At 42.3% G+C, this 17,277-nt stretch overlaps 1 protein-coding gene across 21 annotated transcripts in view; it reads left to right on the plus strand.

Moving 5' to 3' along the window:
• Positions 1-8,622, plus strand: part of Slc8a1 (solute carrier family 8 member A1) — a 383,059-nt gene extending 374,437 nt beyond the window's left edge. For 19 of the 21 annotated variants that reach the window (XM_045137164.1, XM_045137165.1, XM_045137163.1 and 16 more), the window contains one exon: positions 5,067-8,622. In XM_045137164.1, coding sequence (XP_044993099.1) covers positions 5,067-5,443 — 377 coding nt within the window. In that variant the 3' untranslated portion in view covers positions 5,444-8,622. The remainder of the gene's footprint in view (positions 1-5,066) is intronic. The other 2 variants (XM_045137166.1, XM_004660113.2) reach the window with 2 other exon arrangements.
• The last annotated feature ends 8,655 nt before the right edge of the window (positions 8,623-17,277 follow it).

Below are 17,277 nucleotides of genomic sequence, written 5' to 3' on the forward strand. Positions count from 1 at the left end.
CAAATTCTTAAAGAAATAAAGCAAGACTGAAGCCATATGTACAACTTTCTGACATCGGTGTATTCTTTGGACCACCTGAGCAATAACACATTAAAGACAGTCTTAGCGACCTAAACTCATGAATTCACTTTAGAGAGAAGGAGCTGAAGAAAGTAACTTGTCCAAGAACATGCAGAGAGTTGGAAGAGGCAGGTGTCTCCCTCAGAAGGCACCTTCCCCTCTGACTCCATGAAGCTACCACTGCCAGTACAGAGGCACTGTAAGAAGGAGCTTTTATGCAGAAAGATGTCCTTAAGGCTTAGTTCATTAGTAGGAAAAATAATGTTAGAGAAATCCAAACCAAATCTTAATTCCTAAAGGAAAGGAGATAGAAGATGTTGTTCTTGCAGGTTGACCACATGAGCTGGCCAAAAGTATATAAAGTGAACTTGAAACAAGTCTTCAGAGAACCATCATGGTCTGTCATTGTGACATGAAGCTTAATTCCAGCCATGCTGCCTCTTTGACCAACCTTCCCTCTTACAGATTTCCATTTGCAGCTATCAAGAACACAGGGCCAAAATCGGAGGCTTTATAACCAAGCTAAAATTAATTCAAGATGGGAGTGCAAAGCAATAATAGCTGTTAGAAACCCTGCTTGGGGGTCTACATGTAAGACAGCCTGCGTATTCAATTGTTAACATGTCTTAATTTAATGCCAGTCATTGGAACTCTGAGTCCTACATCTTCATATTTAATGAGCCAACCTCCCAGTATGATTATTTCCCATCTGCAAGTATGCAAGGCAGTAGTTACTGGTTGGATTTGACCTTGGGGAAGCCCCATTTGTCTCGCTCAACCGCAGGCAGGCTTCGGGCTGAGCGTCGAGAACAGGGCCGGGCGGCACCTGCCATATGGTACACGGCGGGCTGCCCTCAACACCGAGCAGCTGTACAAGGCAATTTGGGGAGAGTCCACGACACTTCATTTGGAAACCACAGTTACTGCTGCTGGCATTAAGGTTAATGGTTTGGATTTGTATGTGTTTCTACAATTTTACATAGCTTTTCAACTGGCAAAAAAGAAAGAAAGAAAGAAAGAAAAACCACAGACAAAAGGTCTGGTGTATAATAACCCAGGCAAATAAAATCTATCGGACTCCAAGAGGCCCAGAACATGTTTTATGTATATGTGACAAGCTAGTTATTTTGATTCCCAACTGTTAGGGACTCAAGAGAAAGGCATTTAAAACTCCGAATGTTCCTGTACTGCTCATAGAAATGAGCTATTGAAAAACTGCCCGAGAGAGAGAACTTCTGCAGAGTAGATAGGTCCTCCCGGTGTGCCTGGCTTAGGTGGGCAGGGTAAAGGGGCAGAGGTTGTATCCAGAGCATGGAAATAGGACATGTAAGAAGTACAGTTTGGGGCTGGAGAGATGCTTTTGTGGTTAAGGCATTTGCCTGTAAAGCCAAAAGACCCAGGTTCAATTCCCCAGGACCCACATAAGCCAGATGCACTAGGGGGCGCACGTATCTGGAGCTGGTTTGCAGCGGCCGGAAGCCATGGCGTGCACCTACCCATGCTTGCTTGCTCCCCCCCCCTCTCTCTTTCTCTCCCCCCCCCCATTTCTCTGTCTCTTTCTCTCAAATAAATACATAAATTTTTTTAAAAACAAGTACAGTGTGCCTGCCTTGTACCACATATGCCAGGGGAGGGAACAGGCTTGTCACCTATCCCTGCAACATGAGGAGGGAATGTCCCCTTGTCCTATTGCCTCGCCTCACGTGGACATCTGTCACCACTAGCCAGCAGCAGCCACTTCGGCTCAGATCAACTGCTCAGGTGGTCCTGGGCAGCAGATCAGCCAAGCCATAGCTTTCTCCTGCCTGGGACTCTGGTTTCTTTATTTCTATGCCACCTCCCCCTGAAGGAAAAGAAGAAGGAATAAAATGAAGCACAACGACTTCATTGTCTTCCTTCTCGAGACGGCTGTGGCAGCAGCTCCTAATAAGCATAACGGTCGGTCGTCTGGCTTTGCGTTTACTCCCTGGTCTTCACGAGGAACTTGGCTGAGCTGCGGTGTGAGACGGATGCAAAAGGCAGCCCAAATCTAGAAGGGTCCACTAGCGAGCTGCCTCAACCTCCCCAAGTCCGTTTCTGAGTGGAAAACACAAGGGCATCCTGAAATGGCCCAAGCAGAAGGAAGCCTTCCTGGAAGGGGCAATGTGGCGTGGACCCTGGAATCCTAGTGGTATGAAAATTGTCATTCTGCTGCTCAAGACCCTGTCCAAGAGGCATAATGTAACGAGGTCACCGATTCCAAAAATGACAGGAGCATAATCACGTCTAGTCCACAAGCCTGGGAAAGGGCTGCGGGCGAACATACCTATAACCTTGTATCACAGTGCTTGGCACAGAATAGGCACTCTTTGCTTTCAATTCTTTAATTCTAGAAGAGAAATAAATCCTTCCTGCCTTCACAGGCGGTGATCAGAATTAATGAGACAGGTGCTTAGGGCCGACCAGCTCCCTTTCGGAAAGACTGATACCTCAGGTTCTGGTCAGCCTCCATAACCCTCTTCCGATCATAAAGCGGTCTGCGTCTGCAGGCTGGCATAAATACGCGTGCTGTGTGTTTTGGGGAAGGACGGTGGCAATGGAACTGGAGCAGAGGAAGAAAATGATCCAAACACCCCACGACTGCCTGCCTTTCCAGAGAATGCCAGAGCCCCCCAAGAGATCCAGAGGAGCCTGTACATCAGCCAATAGAGGCATGCAGTCCTACATGTCACTACTAACTTTGCAATGTGCGTTCATTTTGACCCGTTATTAACATCTATTGTACACCCCTGTGCACAGTAGCTCACAAAGATAACTGAAATGTCTTTGGTGCCAGTAGCTAGGCATCATAAAATCAATGTCTTCATGACTCTTAAATGGGGTTTATTTCACAACCCATCCCAACTTTTAAACTAATCCAAAACACTCTATTTACATGGCCTTTGCAAAACAACACAACACTTTGCTTACCAAGAAGCATATAAAATATGCTTACATGTAACATTTCAACTTAACCATAGCAACCAATGCCAAGCAGGTATTACTGTCCCCATTCCGCAGAATAGGAATTGAGGCCCAAAATCGCAGTCTGTCCTGAAGTTGGGATTTCAAACTTCTGTGTTCTAAGTATAAAAAGTATAAGTTATTGGGCTGGAAAGATGGCTTAGCAGTTAAGGCGTATGCCTGCGAAGCCTAAGGACCCAGGTTTGATTCTCCAGGTGCCATGTAAGTCAGATGCACGTGGTGCACGCGTCTAGAGTTCATTCGCAGTGGCTAGAGGCCCTGGCACACACCCATTCTCTTTCTCTCTCCTACCTCTCTCTGTGTCTCTAACAAATAAATAAAAAGAAATCTTTAAAAAAGGAAGTTGTAAATTATTGCTGCCATAGCCTCGCTCCCTGTAAGCAGACACCTTAGGGAGCCACAGCTTTTCCTCTATTCACAATTAAAAAAAAAAAAAAAAAAAAAAAAAAAAAAGAGAGATTGCAAGAGGCAGTCAGGTTCCTTGTGAACAAAGACCTTTGGGGATGCTCACTGACCTGGGAGAGAGCGCAAGGTAAACTGGTACAACGAACCAGAGCTCAAGTTCTACCTCGGTTTCCTCTTAGCTTTGTGAGACTGTACCCATGACCTATCACCTCATAGAATCTTTAGTTTTCTTTTGTTTATTATTTATTTATTTGAGAGCAACAGATAGAGAGAATGGGCGCACCAGGGCCTCCAGGCACTGCAAACGAATTCCAGATGTGTGCGCCCCCTTGTGCATCTGGCTAACGTGGGTCCTGAGGAATCGAGCCTCGAACTGGGGTCCTCAGGCTTCACAGGCAAGTGCTTAACTGCTAAGCCATCTCTCCAGCCCACCTCACAGAATCTTTATCACAATCAATACCATCCTATAGGTCCTGCTTTCCTACTGACAAGGCGTTTGGTGAATGGGAGCCGTAATTATAGGCTGAGTCTTTTCAGTTCAAGTACTGACTTGCTCTTAACTTTGGAGATCTCCCCCCTGCCCCACTTAATGCCTCACCCACAAGCCAATATTGCTGATACAGCATCTTTCTGCAATTCTGCTGGCTGTCATTTTCAACCTGTAGTGACCTACTATCTTTTGGGAAGTTGTTAAAATAGATGCTAGGCCTCAGGAATGATGACCTGGCAGAGCTGGAAAGAGCCCTGTCATATTCACACTTTTAAAATTTTTAGAGAGAGAGAGAGAGAGAATTGGTATGCCAGAGCTTCAGCCATTACAATGGAACTCCAGACCTTTTACCACTAAGTGGGCATGTGCCACCTTGTGCTTGCCTCACCTTTGTGTGGCTGGCTGACGTGGGATCTGGAGAGTCAAATGTGGGTCCTCAGGCTTCGCAGGCAAGAGCCTTAACTGCTCTGCCTCCTCTCCAGCCCTATTCACACTTTTTAAAAACATTTTGTTTATTTTTATTTATTGATTGATTTGAGAGTGACAGAAAGAGAGAGAGAGAGACAGAGAGAGACAGAGAGAGAGAGAATGGGTATATTAGGGCCTCCAGCCACCGCAAATGAACTCCAGACACATGCACCCTCTTGTGCATCTGGCTAACGTGGGACCTGGGGAATCGAGCCTTGAACCGGGGTCCTTAGGCTTCACAGGCAAGCGCTTAACTGCGAAGCCATCTCCCCAGCCCCCTATTCACAACTTTTGAAAGACCCCACTGGATTATGATGTAGCTGGGCTATGAATTCTCACTGAAAAAATTCTGCCATGCTAGCTCAGTACACAAAGCATTGTGGTTTCTATCCACAAAGAGCTCAACTAACATCACTTTCCCATCGGTACCACAGCGAGCACTAAACCATGGACTCCGGATGTCTGCATCCGGTCCTTTTGACAAGACTGAACCAAAGCCACACAGAAGTCTGCTCTAGGTCACTGAGGGTTTGGACACTCCTTGACTATACCATGGAAGTTTCTAGCACTCCATGGGTATCTGAAAAAGGTTAAATGAGTGGTGTTTCTATTTCTCTCTCTCTCTCTCCTTTCTCTGCAGACACATTTGCCAGCAAAGTTGCAGCCACGCAGGACCAGTATGCGGACGCATCCATAGGCAATGTCACTGGTAGCAACGCGGTGAACGTCTTCCTGGGGATCGGTGTGGCCTGGTCCATTGCCGCCATCTACCACGCAGCCAACGGGGAACAGTTCAGAGTGTCCCCCGGAACACTGGCTTTCTCTGTCACTCTCTTCACTATTTTTGCTTTCATCAATGTGGGGGTGCTGCTGTATCGGCGGAGGCCAGAAATTGGAGGTGAGCTTGGTGGGCCCCGGACTGCCAAGATCCTTACATCCTGCCTCTTTGTGCTCCTGTGGCTCTTGTACATTTTCTTCTCCTCCCTGGAGGCTTACTGCCACATAAAAGGCTTCTAAAGGAACAATCAGATATAGTAAATTTATATATAAATATATATATATATATATAGATATACATGTATACCTATATGTATATCTATATATATATACATAAAATTATGTATAACGGACAGGGGAAACGGACATCTGTCACGTTCACTTACCTGCTGATGGAATCCAGCTTCAAGAGCATACTCTGTACTAGGGCCGGAGTTCAGAAACCGTCACCTCCCATTCCCAGGCCATCATCATGTTGCACAAGTCATGGAGGCAGAGGGCTGTCTTGCAGCCACTCCGTCCTTCTTAGAAGGGTTGTAACTCTCTCCAACTTCATCAAGGGTTAGGGTTTTGCTTTCGTTTTCTTGTATTTTGTTTTGTTTTCAGTGGGGCTGGGCAGCTGACTGCTGAGTTGGCTCTTATTTTTGTTTTATTTGGCTTTGTTCTGTTGGGAGGGGGAGGGTCGTGCTTCTCCTTATCGGAGGCCGTGATCAATCTGTCCAAAGGCGAAGGGGCTGGGTTGGGGGTAAATGTTGAAATCCGTTCAGATCCTTCTCACTTCCTCCGGATGCTTTAAATGTCCCTTTGGAATAAGGATTGGGGCATGGAAGAAGAAAGAAGTATGTCTTCACTGTATTACCAAATTTTGTTTCTCCCTGGAATGGGAGCAAAGGTGGAGGCACCTCCAAGACGAAACAAAGAAGCTGGAATGGAGCCAAGAGAAGCGATAGTTCTAGACACAGTCTGATAGCTGAGGCTATGGTGCCTGGCATCGTTGTCCAACAGGTACACGGATAATGTGCCTAGATTCCCAGGAACCCCGTAGAACCCTTCATTCCTTATCTCTGTAGCTCAAGACTGGGTAGCACAGCAAGGCCCTTGGTCTTTCCAGCCCAGCTAACTCTCCAGGCATTCCATCCCAACCTCCTTCCTCCTGCCCCACCCGTCTCCATGCCAACAGGACAACTAACCCTATTCAAAAGCCCACCATCAACCTTGTTCCATTTTCATCAACCTGTGCCCAGGTCCCACGTTGCCGTCGCCTGGGATTTTGTCTGTCAGTCTTAGTTTCCAAGGCATCCATGGCTTGCACAACCCTGTTCCAGTCAGGACTGAACATTTGCTCCTTCTTCACGTGCCTGTTTGGGAATGTTGTTGTGATACCCGTTACACAGTGCATGGATGAAAAAAAAAAAAATTAAACAAAGCGTATCTGTATATAGTAGAGCCTAGCAAATACTGTTCTCCCATTCAGTGATGTTGATTGGACATTGAAGACATCAGTATGTTTTCTTTTCACCTGAGTTGTTCCTTCTGTGTTGTTACTCAATCTGAATACTATTAGGGATGAAAGAAAATGGCTTATTGTTCATGAATCTGCACGCTCCTATCTACGAAGCAATAACTGTGAGAGGAGAGATTAAAGTTAGCAAGAGGCTGGCAGGCAGACTGCAGACATCTTCATGGACTATTAGCTATGTAGGACACACCCGAGGCCGCTAATAACCCCCATGCATTCAGGAAGGCCAAAGAGAAAGGCACTGGAGAGAAGCGGGTACCATAGATGTGCCTGGACTTTTAGAGCCACCATCTCTTCACCACCCCTTCCCCCCCCAAAAGTATTTATTGCACATCTGCTCTGTCTGGCACAGGTGACGGATGCTGGCTTGGTTTATTTTATATATATATATTTTTAATGTAGAAGTCTGTTTTGAGCCCTGTTTCTTTCAACTTCTTGTCCAGACCCCTCTGAATCTAGCAACACTTCTGCAGTGGTAATGAGGCCAGGGAGACCAATGGGCCTTTGAAAAGTGCCTCTCCTCTATGTCTGACTCAGAAGAGGTGATCCAGTAAGATTGGTGCCTCTCAAGAGGACTGACTGCACTGGGGAGCAAAGGAGCGGGTCTTTCTTTTTACAACAACACAGAGCAAGGATAAACCCAACATTCCAAAATAGTGATTTCTCTGATCAGGGAAAAGGGAACAACTTTGCCCACCTCTCAAGAGAGGTCTCTGTTTCTGCTACAGGCATTCCTAGCCAGCTGCATTGATTCGAAGACACTTAGGAAATAAACACGGTTGAGACATGTTATCTCTTCCTATTCAGTAGTCATAACCATTCATCATGTAGTAAATATTTAGTGATTGAGTGAATAACTAAATGCTGGTTGCCCAGTCAACAGGCCACATAGTGTGGCCTCTGTTCGGGGGCTGAACAAAGACCAAGATAGCCCAGATTCCTGCCCCGCAGGGGGTACATAGTGAATGTGATTGGTATCCCATGAGAGAGAGAGTTAACCCTACTGAGAGGCTTCTGTATTGCAAGGGACGGAACACATAATCAGGACTTTCTTTTTAACAAAATTGCATTAAACTGTAAAAATACAGTTGTCAAACATAGCCAAGGTTTTTCTTCAGGAAAATATAAAGCTTACCTTTGAAGGAGTACCCTCTATCCTTGCCTAACCTCCAGATGTGTACCTTTCCCCACTTTGGACCAGGAAGGACAACAAACACGACGTTCATCCATGTCACCGAGAAGGCCCAGTTAGTTAACCTGTCCTCATCTTTGTGGCAATGGTACTTTCTCACAACTCACTGCTATCTGTCATGGGCCACCAACACTGGTGACTTCTGGGGAACACCTTTAACTCAATCTGGTTTTGTTTGGTTTTAGATGTTAAATTTTAGATATATATTTTCTAAAAGGGAAAGTTAGCCTAGAAATAGCAAATGAATATAGTCCGGGGATCTTTAGCCATATTTGGAATGTCAATAATGCCGAGTGACTCTTCAGAGAGAACTTCATGAAATTCATGCTTTGGGTTAATTTCCATTTCAAAGCCTTTTCATTGGTTTGCCTTTTCAGTTTTATGCTATAGGGAAAGTATGATGCTGGGTGATTTTTTTTTCAGAGTTGTTAATTATGTGTAAAATTATTTCCTTTAATCCATTTGATCCTTTTATTTTTGTGTGTATTGTGCACAGCATTAGGGGCAATTACACTACTCAGTGTGATGTTCCTTGTCGATGGTATACATGATTGACACAGAAAACAAGAAAATAAAGTTGCTCATTGTTTCAGATCTAATCACTAGTGATACGGCAAAATCTGTGCTATGGAATGTTTCCTCCCTCTGCCTTGTCACCTCCTTCATTTTTCCTTTTCATGTTTTGAAGAAATAAAGACCAAAAAGGCATTATTGTGCAATTGCTATTCTCATCCAAAAGAAATGAAGCAGACAACAGAAGACTTAAGTTCTTACAGATGACAGCCCTTTGGTCAGGCCACAGTCTCTGCAACATCCCAGGATTACACAGAGCAAGAGCACTGTTCTGTCCTGTGATGCGGTGATAAATGTTGGGTGTACCTCCATTTCACTATTTATTTATTTATATATTTTTTTTGCCTGTCAGTACAGCCCTCTCTTCATCATTTTTGCATCCAGCAACATGAATTCACAAACAGTACATGGCAGGCAACATTTCAGCTTACCATGCCAACAAGACTGATTAGACGTGTAGTTCCTTCTGAAGGGACGTTTAAGTAAAGGGCTCATTGGCATCACAATCACATGTGGTATTCCCTTTTGATTCCCAGTAGAACTTCGGCCCGGAGTTGATCATTTCTGTCTGACTTACATAAGTTACTGACCTCCTATCTCACACAATCAAAAGGGCATAGGAAAATGTGACACCAGAAACGGGATAAGCATCTGTGGGGAACAACTGTGGTCTCTTTTTACACTAGGTAGGGTCCATGCACTGGCTACATGTAAACGATCCTTTATTCATCTGGTCTTCTAAAATTTTCCATCAAACGCTCCATTATTTTATCGTGCGGTCATGTGCGGCACACTATTAAGTATAAAGGAAATAGGGGACAATTTAAATATTTTTCTTGAGTCAAACAATTGATATGTCTCCTGGATACCAATGTTTGATTTCACACAAAATTGGCAACTAATATTGACTTATTGACTAAAGAGCAAAATGAATAATCCAGTGGCCAAAGTGACCTTGGCTCCTTTACCAGTATTCAGCAAAATGCCGAGGCCCAGTATTCTCAAGTGACCCTACGCAAATGTTAACTTGTTCATGTTTGGATGCAATCCTTCCACCACGATGGAGATTTTACAGAGCTTTGTTTCTCTGGTTCCCAACATAAATGTGCTCAATTATTGTGGCTGATGCTTTTCAGCTATCAGATGAAATTACAGACACACTGTTATTGAAACAAGCCGGCAGAGAGTGACAAGTGACTCATCAGCTGCCGCACCCCCTCCCTGTGGTCTCCCCACTACTGAAGCCCCCCCACCCCGTCCCCGTCCCCACAGTCCCCTTTGCCTTTTCCACACTTCCTAGACCCCAATCTCAACCTATCAAAATAAAACGAGATTGACTGGTTTGCTCTGTATACATCTGAGAGCTTTGAGGAAAATAATAGAAAATGTTTCTGAGATGACAAAGCCCTTCATTAAGACTTTTTTCTTTTGTGGGGAGAGGACTTCTTTTATTTTATTAAATTTATTTTTTGTTAATTTCATATTGTGTGTGTGTGTGTGTGTGTGTGTGTGTTGGTCATTCACTACTTATTACATTCTCTTGTCACCCTCACCCACTGAACCCCTTCTTCTCAACTAGGTGCCTAGTCTCTTTCCATTTCTGTCTCTTTTTTTGTCTTTTTTTTTTTTTTTGATTTACTAAGTTACATTAGGGTAGCTTGCATGAACACCAGTTGGGGTTTATTTACCGGAGCTGGGGTAATTTATCAGCACTACACCACGAAAGAAAACATTTCTCCCTCCTCCAGCAACTGAGTGTTGGAGGGTCTCATGACCTGCCATCCGTGATAGAATGCTGACAGACCCCGTGTCCCGCAAGCAAACCCTCCAGTCTGTTAAGATGTCTCTCCAATTTTCTGGGCTGGAGATGTGGAGTCTATTTTTGATTGGGTTCGTTTTTCTCTTCCCTAATGTTGAGCAGCCACATCTGGAGCAAGCTCTGTGTGTACTTCCATGGTTTCAAGAACACTTGGCCACTTCCTGGTAGACAGTGTACAATACCGAATCTCATCATGACTTACAAGGGGCATCCAGCTTTTGTCCTAACGGATTCACTTGGCCAAGGCGTTCAGGTTGTTGGTAAAACTAGGTAGACGCAGGTGGGAACATGGGGACGCGCGTTATTGTAAGTGGATTCCTAAGCTCGTGTTCGTATCTCCTTACAGAGCTTTATACTGCACTGCACTTCTGCTGGTCTGTTCTGACATCATGCACGGCTACACGGTCATTGCTCCCAAAGCCTCCAACACATGTCAAAGCTGGGGCAGTGCTGAGATCATTCTACCTCCCAGGACAGCGATGGCAAGGGTAAACAGTGGAAAGTGCTAGATTTGGCATTCTTTGTAGGTTAACCGGGCTATGGCCAAGCATCTCCCAAAACAGAGAATGCTCTGTACATACCTATAAATATACATTATCTTTCACTCTCTCTCATACACACACACACACACCCATACATATATATATATATATATATATACATACATATATATATATACATACATATATATATATATACATATGTATATATATATACACAACACATCCATATATATAGATATAGATATAGATATAGATATAGATATAGATATAGATATAGATATAGATATAGATATAGATATGTATATATATGGATGTGGATATCCATATATAGAGATATATAGATAGGTATATGGCTGTGTGTATACATCCATGTATACATATGTATACATCCATCCACATACACACACACACACATATGTCCATATATATGTCACTGAGAGGAGGGATTCCAAGAGAGAGAGCACTTCCATTTTCCAACTCACAAGAAGTAAATATGCCACTTTCTGTGCAATTCCTCAGTCTGCCAAGCCATCCAAAAAGATGCACTCTGAGGACCTTCAAATTTTCTGTTTCGTCAAAGGTTCTTGGATTTAATCCCCTAAGGGGCCATTCAGTAAATGGCCCAAGATAGGTCATTATTTGTTTTTATTCATTTTTTTTTTTTTTTTAAGGAAAGAGCATTACTTTAAAATTTAGCCGTTTCTTTCCCTGTGGTCAGACTTTGTACTTCTTCTAGCGACCACTCCCCTTTCATACAGTAATCCCCCCATCCCACCTGCAACTCAGCAGTGGGGAAAAGACTGCTCTTACAAGAGAGTGCTGAAGTGATGCTTTTCTGAAAGCGAAGATAAAAGAATCAAATGTGACCAAACATGACCTTTTCTAAAAGTGTAATTCTAGGTCACTAGGGAACTACCCTCTGTGGTAAAGATCAGATGCTTGACTACATTCCATTCCTTCCAACTGCAAAGAAGAACCCTACTAAATGATAAAATATTTCACCTGGAAATTATTTTTAAAAAAAGTTTACATAGCTATTAGTGAGAAAAGTGATATGGTGGAAAGGTTTTGTAAGAGTCATAATGGAATACATTGTTCACCTTTCTCTAACTTATTGTACTCATTTCAACTTGAGATTTTTGAAATCTTGAAATCTTGAAATATTTTCCATTGCTATAATGCTCACAGAATTAACTCATAGTTAAAATCATGACATGATTACAAATTATCTCATTGATAAGATTATATTTTAAAGTGAGATAATTTGGCACCAGAAATGTGTGACATAGGGTCTTATCACATGTTACCCTTTGTCTTGAGAGTTGTTATGCATAAAGTAGATAGATTGACACTTATATTCTCTAGTTTTATATGTAAAAAAGCTAAGAATAGGACATTTTTTGGCTTTGACAACCCAATAAATTGTGCTTTCAACACATGTTCTATATAATTAGGTTATTTTGTGGAATACTTCAATAATTACCCACCCCTCCATTTAAATTCCCCAGCCTGGTCACTGAATACTGCCACTTATAAAAGGTTGAATCTATTTTGAAATTGTCACTTATATTTCAGATTTAATTATAATATTTAATCAGTACGTCGGATTGAGCTTGAATCTATCCAAATAAACCAGAATGTCCGGACAGTGGTTAAATGTTCTTGACACCAGCCTGAGAAGCCACAGCATATGTAAATGTTTGCCATCTTATTTCTATGAAGTTTCCGTTTCAACCAGCAGAGTGCAATAATAAGTTTCAATGTGAAGGTTTGGAATGTTAGTTGCAAGAATGTTTCTCTTAGAAGCATTTTTGCCAACATTGCATCTCTGTTGCCATCTCTTTCTACATCATAGGTATCCATACTATGTATCTCCAAACAGATCATGTGCTGAGTAACCTGAAGTGTCCTTTGTGTGTCTAGCATTGTGCAGAAAGTCATACATTTTAAGTAGGGGGAAAAGTAGAAAGGCATGGTGGGAAGAATATGCTTGATCATTTTACTTTTTAGCTAAAAACACTAATTCAAAGTTGTCTGAAAACTGCTTAAAATAATGCTCATTACATATAGCCTTCTAAAAACAAACGTAAAAATTCGAAAGAAAGAAATTTCTTTTCCTTCCTTTCATTTAGCAAGCATTTGGGATGGTAAGTTTTTAGGATTGATTAGGCTCTTTCTGCTTTTTATGGGATGGTGGGGGGGGGGAAGGGTACATTTTGAAAATAGCTCTTGGATTTAAAAAAAAAAAAAAATTCTGCCCAAAGTCAAATTTTGAAAGTTAATAAGGTTTTCATCTTTTCTTTGCAATATACAACTGAGTAGAGAGGCAACCATGCATCAGTGAAAATTTGCTATAAAACATGTTTTGGCCTCATAGAAGAAGGAGGGTTAGGAGCCTACCACTCCCGCTACTGATAGCTACCGAATCACCCACCACCCACCATGTCAACCTTCCGCTAACTGAAGCTCAGGTTAGACATTCCGTACTGAACCAGCCCAGCTTTCCTAAGCAGGATGGTCTCTAACCTCGCCCCTCCAAGGTCCTACTAACAGGCACACCAGCACATTCAACCAGTGGGTCCAGAGATATCTCCAAGGGGCCCTGTCAGATTCCAGGGCAGGGTAACGTAGCAGTGGTAATAATGGTGAGAAGTCTCCAGAATCCATTTAACCAATCTCATTGCATACTGACCCCTACTTAAGATATCAAAGCAAAGAATAGCATCACAGGAAAACTCAAAAAATATTTCCTAGTGTCAGTTCTTGTTGTCTTTGAAGTCTCAGGCACCAGGGCTTCTGCTGTCATCAGAAATGATAAAAATTTGCCTCCCCAGGTTCCCTTTAAAACACTATGCCACAATAAACATATGCATAAAGATTAAAATAGTCTCAGCCAGGCAAGGTGGTGCCCGCCTTTAATCGCAGCAGAGGCCGAGGTAGGAGCATCGCTGTGAGTTTGAGGCTGCCCTGAGACTATATAGTGAATTCCAGGTCAGCCTGAGCTAGAGACCCTACCTCAAAAAAACAAAGTCTTAAATTCTCAAGTTTCTCTTACAAGTTCTGCATAGATTCACTTCTTCATCAAAATGAATTGGGTATTGTTCCAATAGCTGGTTGCCTTTTCCTGAGAAATGAGTCTGGCACCCAAAGAAGCAGTGAGCAATTGGTTGGAGGGGCAAGTCTTCTTCCAGTCCCCCATGTTCTTACGTCTGTCTTTAATCCCCAAATATATATTCCTTAGAAACAAGTGCAAATAGTGAGAGAGAATACCCAAAGGAGGAATTGCCTTTCCTTTCAAAATGGGCTCCACTTATTTGTTACCATTAAAATATTTTTTGACTTTTTAAACTTTAAACATAAAGTAAAATTGGGATGGCTTAAAAGTCAACTCAGAAGCAAAGCTATCCAAAACACTATACATTACTTTTAGAGAACGCAGTAATATGTCATAGGGCAACTGTCTCTCCAATCCCATTTGCCCTCTATCTAGACACAAACAAGAGGCCGGGCATGGGAGGCAAGTTTCTATTCATGTTCCAATCTCATCACCATTCATTTACTCCACGGGATCAGGACATAGTTACAGTAGCTGCCAGTCCCTGCTGGAATATATCCTTTGTTGGATATTGTCTATGTGCTTTACAACAAAGCCAGGCGTACTAACTTCACTTGATGTGCGTGTCACCTGCTGGGACTCCTTCCTGCTCTGGGACAGTCTGTTCTGTTTGGTTCAGATCTTAACATGAAGTTCCATCACATGCCTGTTGCCTGCATGGAGACTGAACCCTTCTTTACAAATGTGCTACCATGGAGTCCACTTATTTAAAAAAAAAAAAACAAAAAAAAAAAACACTGAGAATAGTGCAGCCAAGCAATTTGGACCAAGCAATGAGGTTCTAAACTTGCAATTTTTTCTTCCAAGGAAATATTCTGACATTCCAATTTCAAAAGTTACATCATTAGTAAAATAAAAATAAAATAATGGCTTTATTGCTGTTTAGAATTAATTCATATCTCTTTGGGACTTCACATAACTAATAGCAGCTTCATGGACAATATTATTATCCCTATATGCCAATCCTTGAAAAAAAAAAAAAATCGGAAAGGACCAGGTCCCTTTAAAACAAATGAGAAACTGCATTGCCTCCTAGCCTGACTGAGGGCTAACCCCACAATACACAACCCATATCCCCCAACAAGGGTCCCTGTGGAGGGGGGAGGGCAGGGAGGAGGCTAACAATGGTACCAACTTGACTTTATACACTGAGTACAAAACTAATAAAAAAAAAATTTAAAAAAAAAACAAAGAAAGGTTCTAAAAGGCTGCTAGTTTACAAAAGAGAATAGGGCTTTTACAGAGTGACTTGATATTTTGCCCTTCTAATAAGTTTTTATCTATTCCCAGCGGAATATTCCCCATGCTCATTCCGTGGGAGAGCACAGACAGAGCAGGAGTCTCTACCTCCTAATTGTTTTTTAAATTCCCCAGGGAGGAATAGAATAGCTATTCCATAGCCTGTAATGTAGGGGTAGGAAGGGGGAAAAATGGCACATACCTCATTGACTGAACGAGAAGTTTTATAAAAACATACACACCATTCTGACTGTCTCCGTAGTAAACATTGTACTCACTAAACAGCTGATTTAAAGGGACCGGAACTAGAAATATACCACATGGATAATTAGATAAAGAGAACTGGGGAGAAGTTAAGCCAAAGAGAGCATAGAATTAGCTTAGTGAGATATTCTTCCAAGACCAAAGACTCGCTTTCTGTTCAGTTGAAACTTTAAGATACAACAACTCAGTTGAGCCTTTGGTGCAATTTTAGATGAAGATGTCAGTGTCTGAGTCTGGATTCTGATGCAGGCATATATTTTACTGAACCTACTGTATTTGGTATAATAAACTAGTATGAAGAAAGCCAAACAGAGTTATTCAAGAAAAGTAACCCTGACCCTGGATTTAGTCAGGAAGAGTCTCATTACTATATTCTAATTAAGTTCACCTTTAATTTTGGTCTGAAGACATTCTATCAAGTTGAGACTATGTAATGGGGCCAAACTCATCAAGGAAGTTCTCTTCAACAAAAATAGAGTTACTGATTTTCTTAATTCATGGTTTTGGGGGGGGGGGTGCCAAGAAAATGGATGGATTTAGCCTCAACTAATGTACCCCAGAGTCTTCAATGAGCCACACCCCTGTGTGAGGATGGTATGTGATCTGCTAGTGAACTAACATCACAAGTTAGGCAAAGCTTGTTACAAGCACCACTGACCCCATCATTATTGAATTTCTCCTTTCTACTGAGTGTCAATACTAAGTCATTGCTAGAACTTCCTGACTGCAGCCTCTAGCTCTTTTCTTAGCCTTCACCCAGTGACAGTGTCTAAAGGAAAGGCCCTGTTAACGTCAAATAGCCAGAGAGAAAACCCAAGGGCTTTTCTGCTGAAAGCAAGTTACCTAGTTGTTTCAGACTGTTCTGACTCTGTGCAGATTCAAATTTCTTCATCCTGATATGCTTTTCCTTCAGCATACACAGGCCCAGGGGCCCTGTGGGACCACTGGCTCCAGCATCATGATCCACCTGTGTGCATGGGATAGAGAGACTGAAGGTTGTCAACCAGTTCCTCTTATTTGATTGCCAGTGTGAGCGTCCAGCCAATGCAGCTACATGCATCTAGCGAGAACTTAAATACTTACTTTGAAATAATTATTTGTGTACTGCTGGGGGAAAAAAAAAAATCTCCTTTCCCTGAAAGGAATGAAACCTTTCTTCAGTGTGAAGACTCACTTGATAGGAAAGGCGATGAGGTTAGAAGGGATTTCAGATCAGTGACCTTCTTAAAGCTAAATTTCTTCTGTGGGTAACATTTAAGTTCACATAGCTTCTCAAAATAATTCCACTTTTTTATTATTATTCTTTGTGCTTAATGACAGACAGTCTTTTAGGAGAAAGATTGGCAGCAGTTATTTTATAGTACAGGTTATGAATTATAAACAGGGTGTGCAATGACCAGGCGAAAAAGATGTTTAAGGGTACAAGGATTCCAGAGGAAGATAGAGAATGCCATCTGCCACAGATTCATCTGTCTTTTAAATGTCTCCTATTTATGGAGAAAAAATGACTAGTCAAGATTTCACAGAAAGGCTTGAATCATACCCTTAATCTGGCCCGCCACAGCCAAAATGCCACATGAGCAGTTGTACGTAGTTGTACGTAGAGAAAACCCAGAAAGGGAATGGCAGAATAAGTAACCTGGTAGACTCCGCCTATGTGAACAAAGAATGTCTTAGCAAAATGACAGTAAGATGTCTCTTGAAGGAATCCCAGTTGGAGTGTCATAAGAAATGACAAAAAGATTTCGAAGTCATGGCAGAAATATATTCCAACTTGATTAGCACTGGAGCCTAAAGCCAAATTTGTCAGGAAAAACAAAAAAAGGTAAGGGGACATTACCAACATTGCA

This window comes from Jaculus jaculus, chromosome 18 (assembly GCF_020740685.1).
Source record: "Jaculus jaculus isolate mJacJac1 chromosome 18, mJacJac1.mat.Y.cur, whole genome shotgun sequence".
In the NCBI taxonomy this organism is placed as follows: domain Eukaryota; kingdom Metazoa; phylum Chordata; class Mammalia; order Rodentia; family Dipodidae; genus Jaculus; species Jaculus jaculus.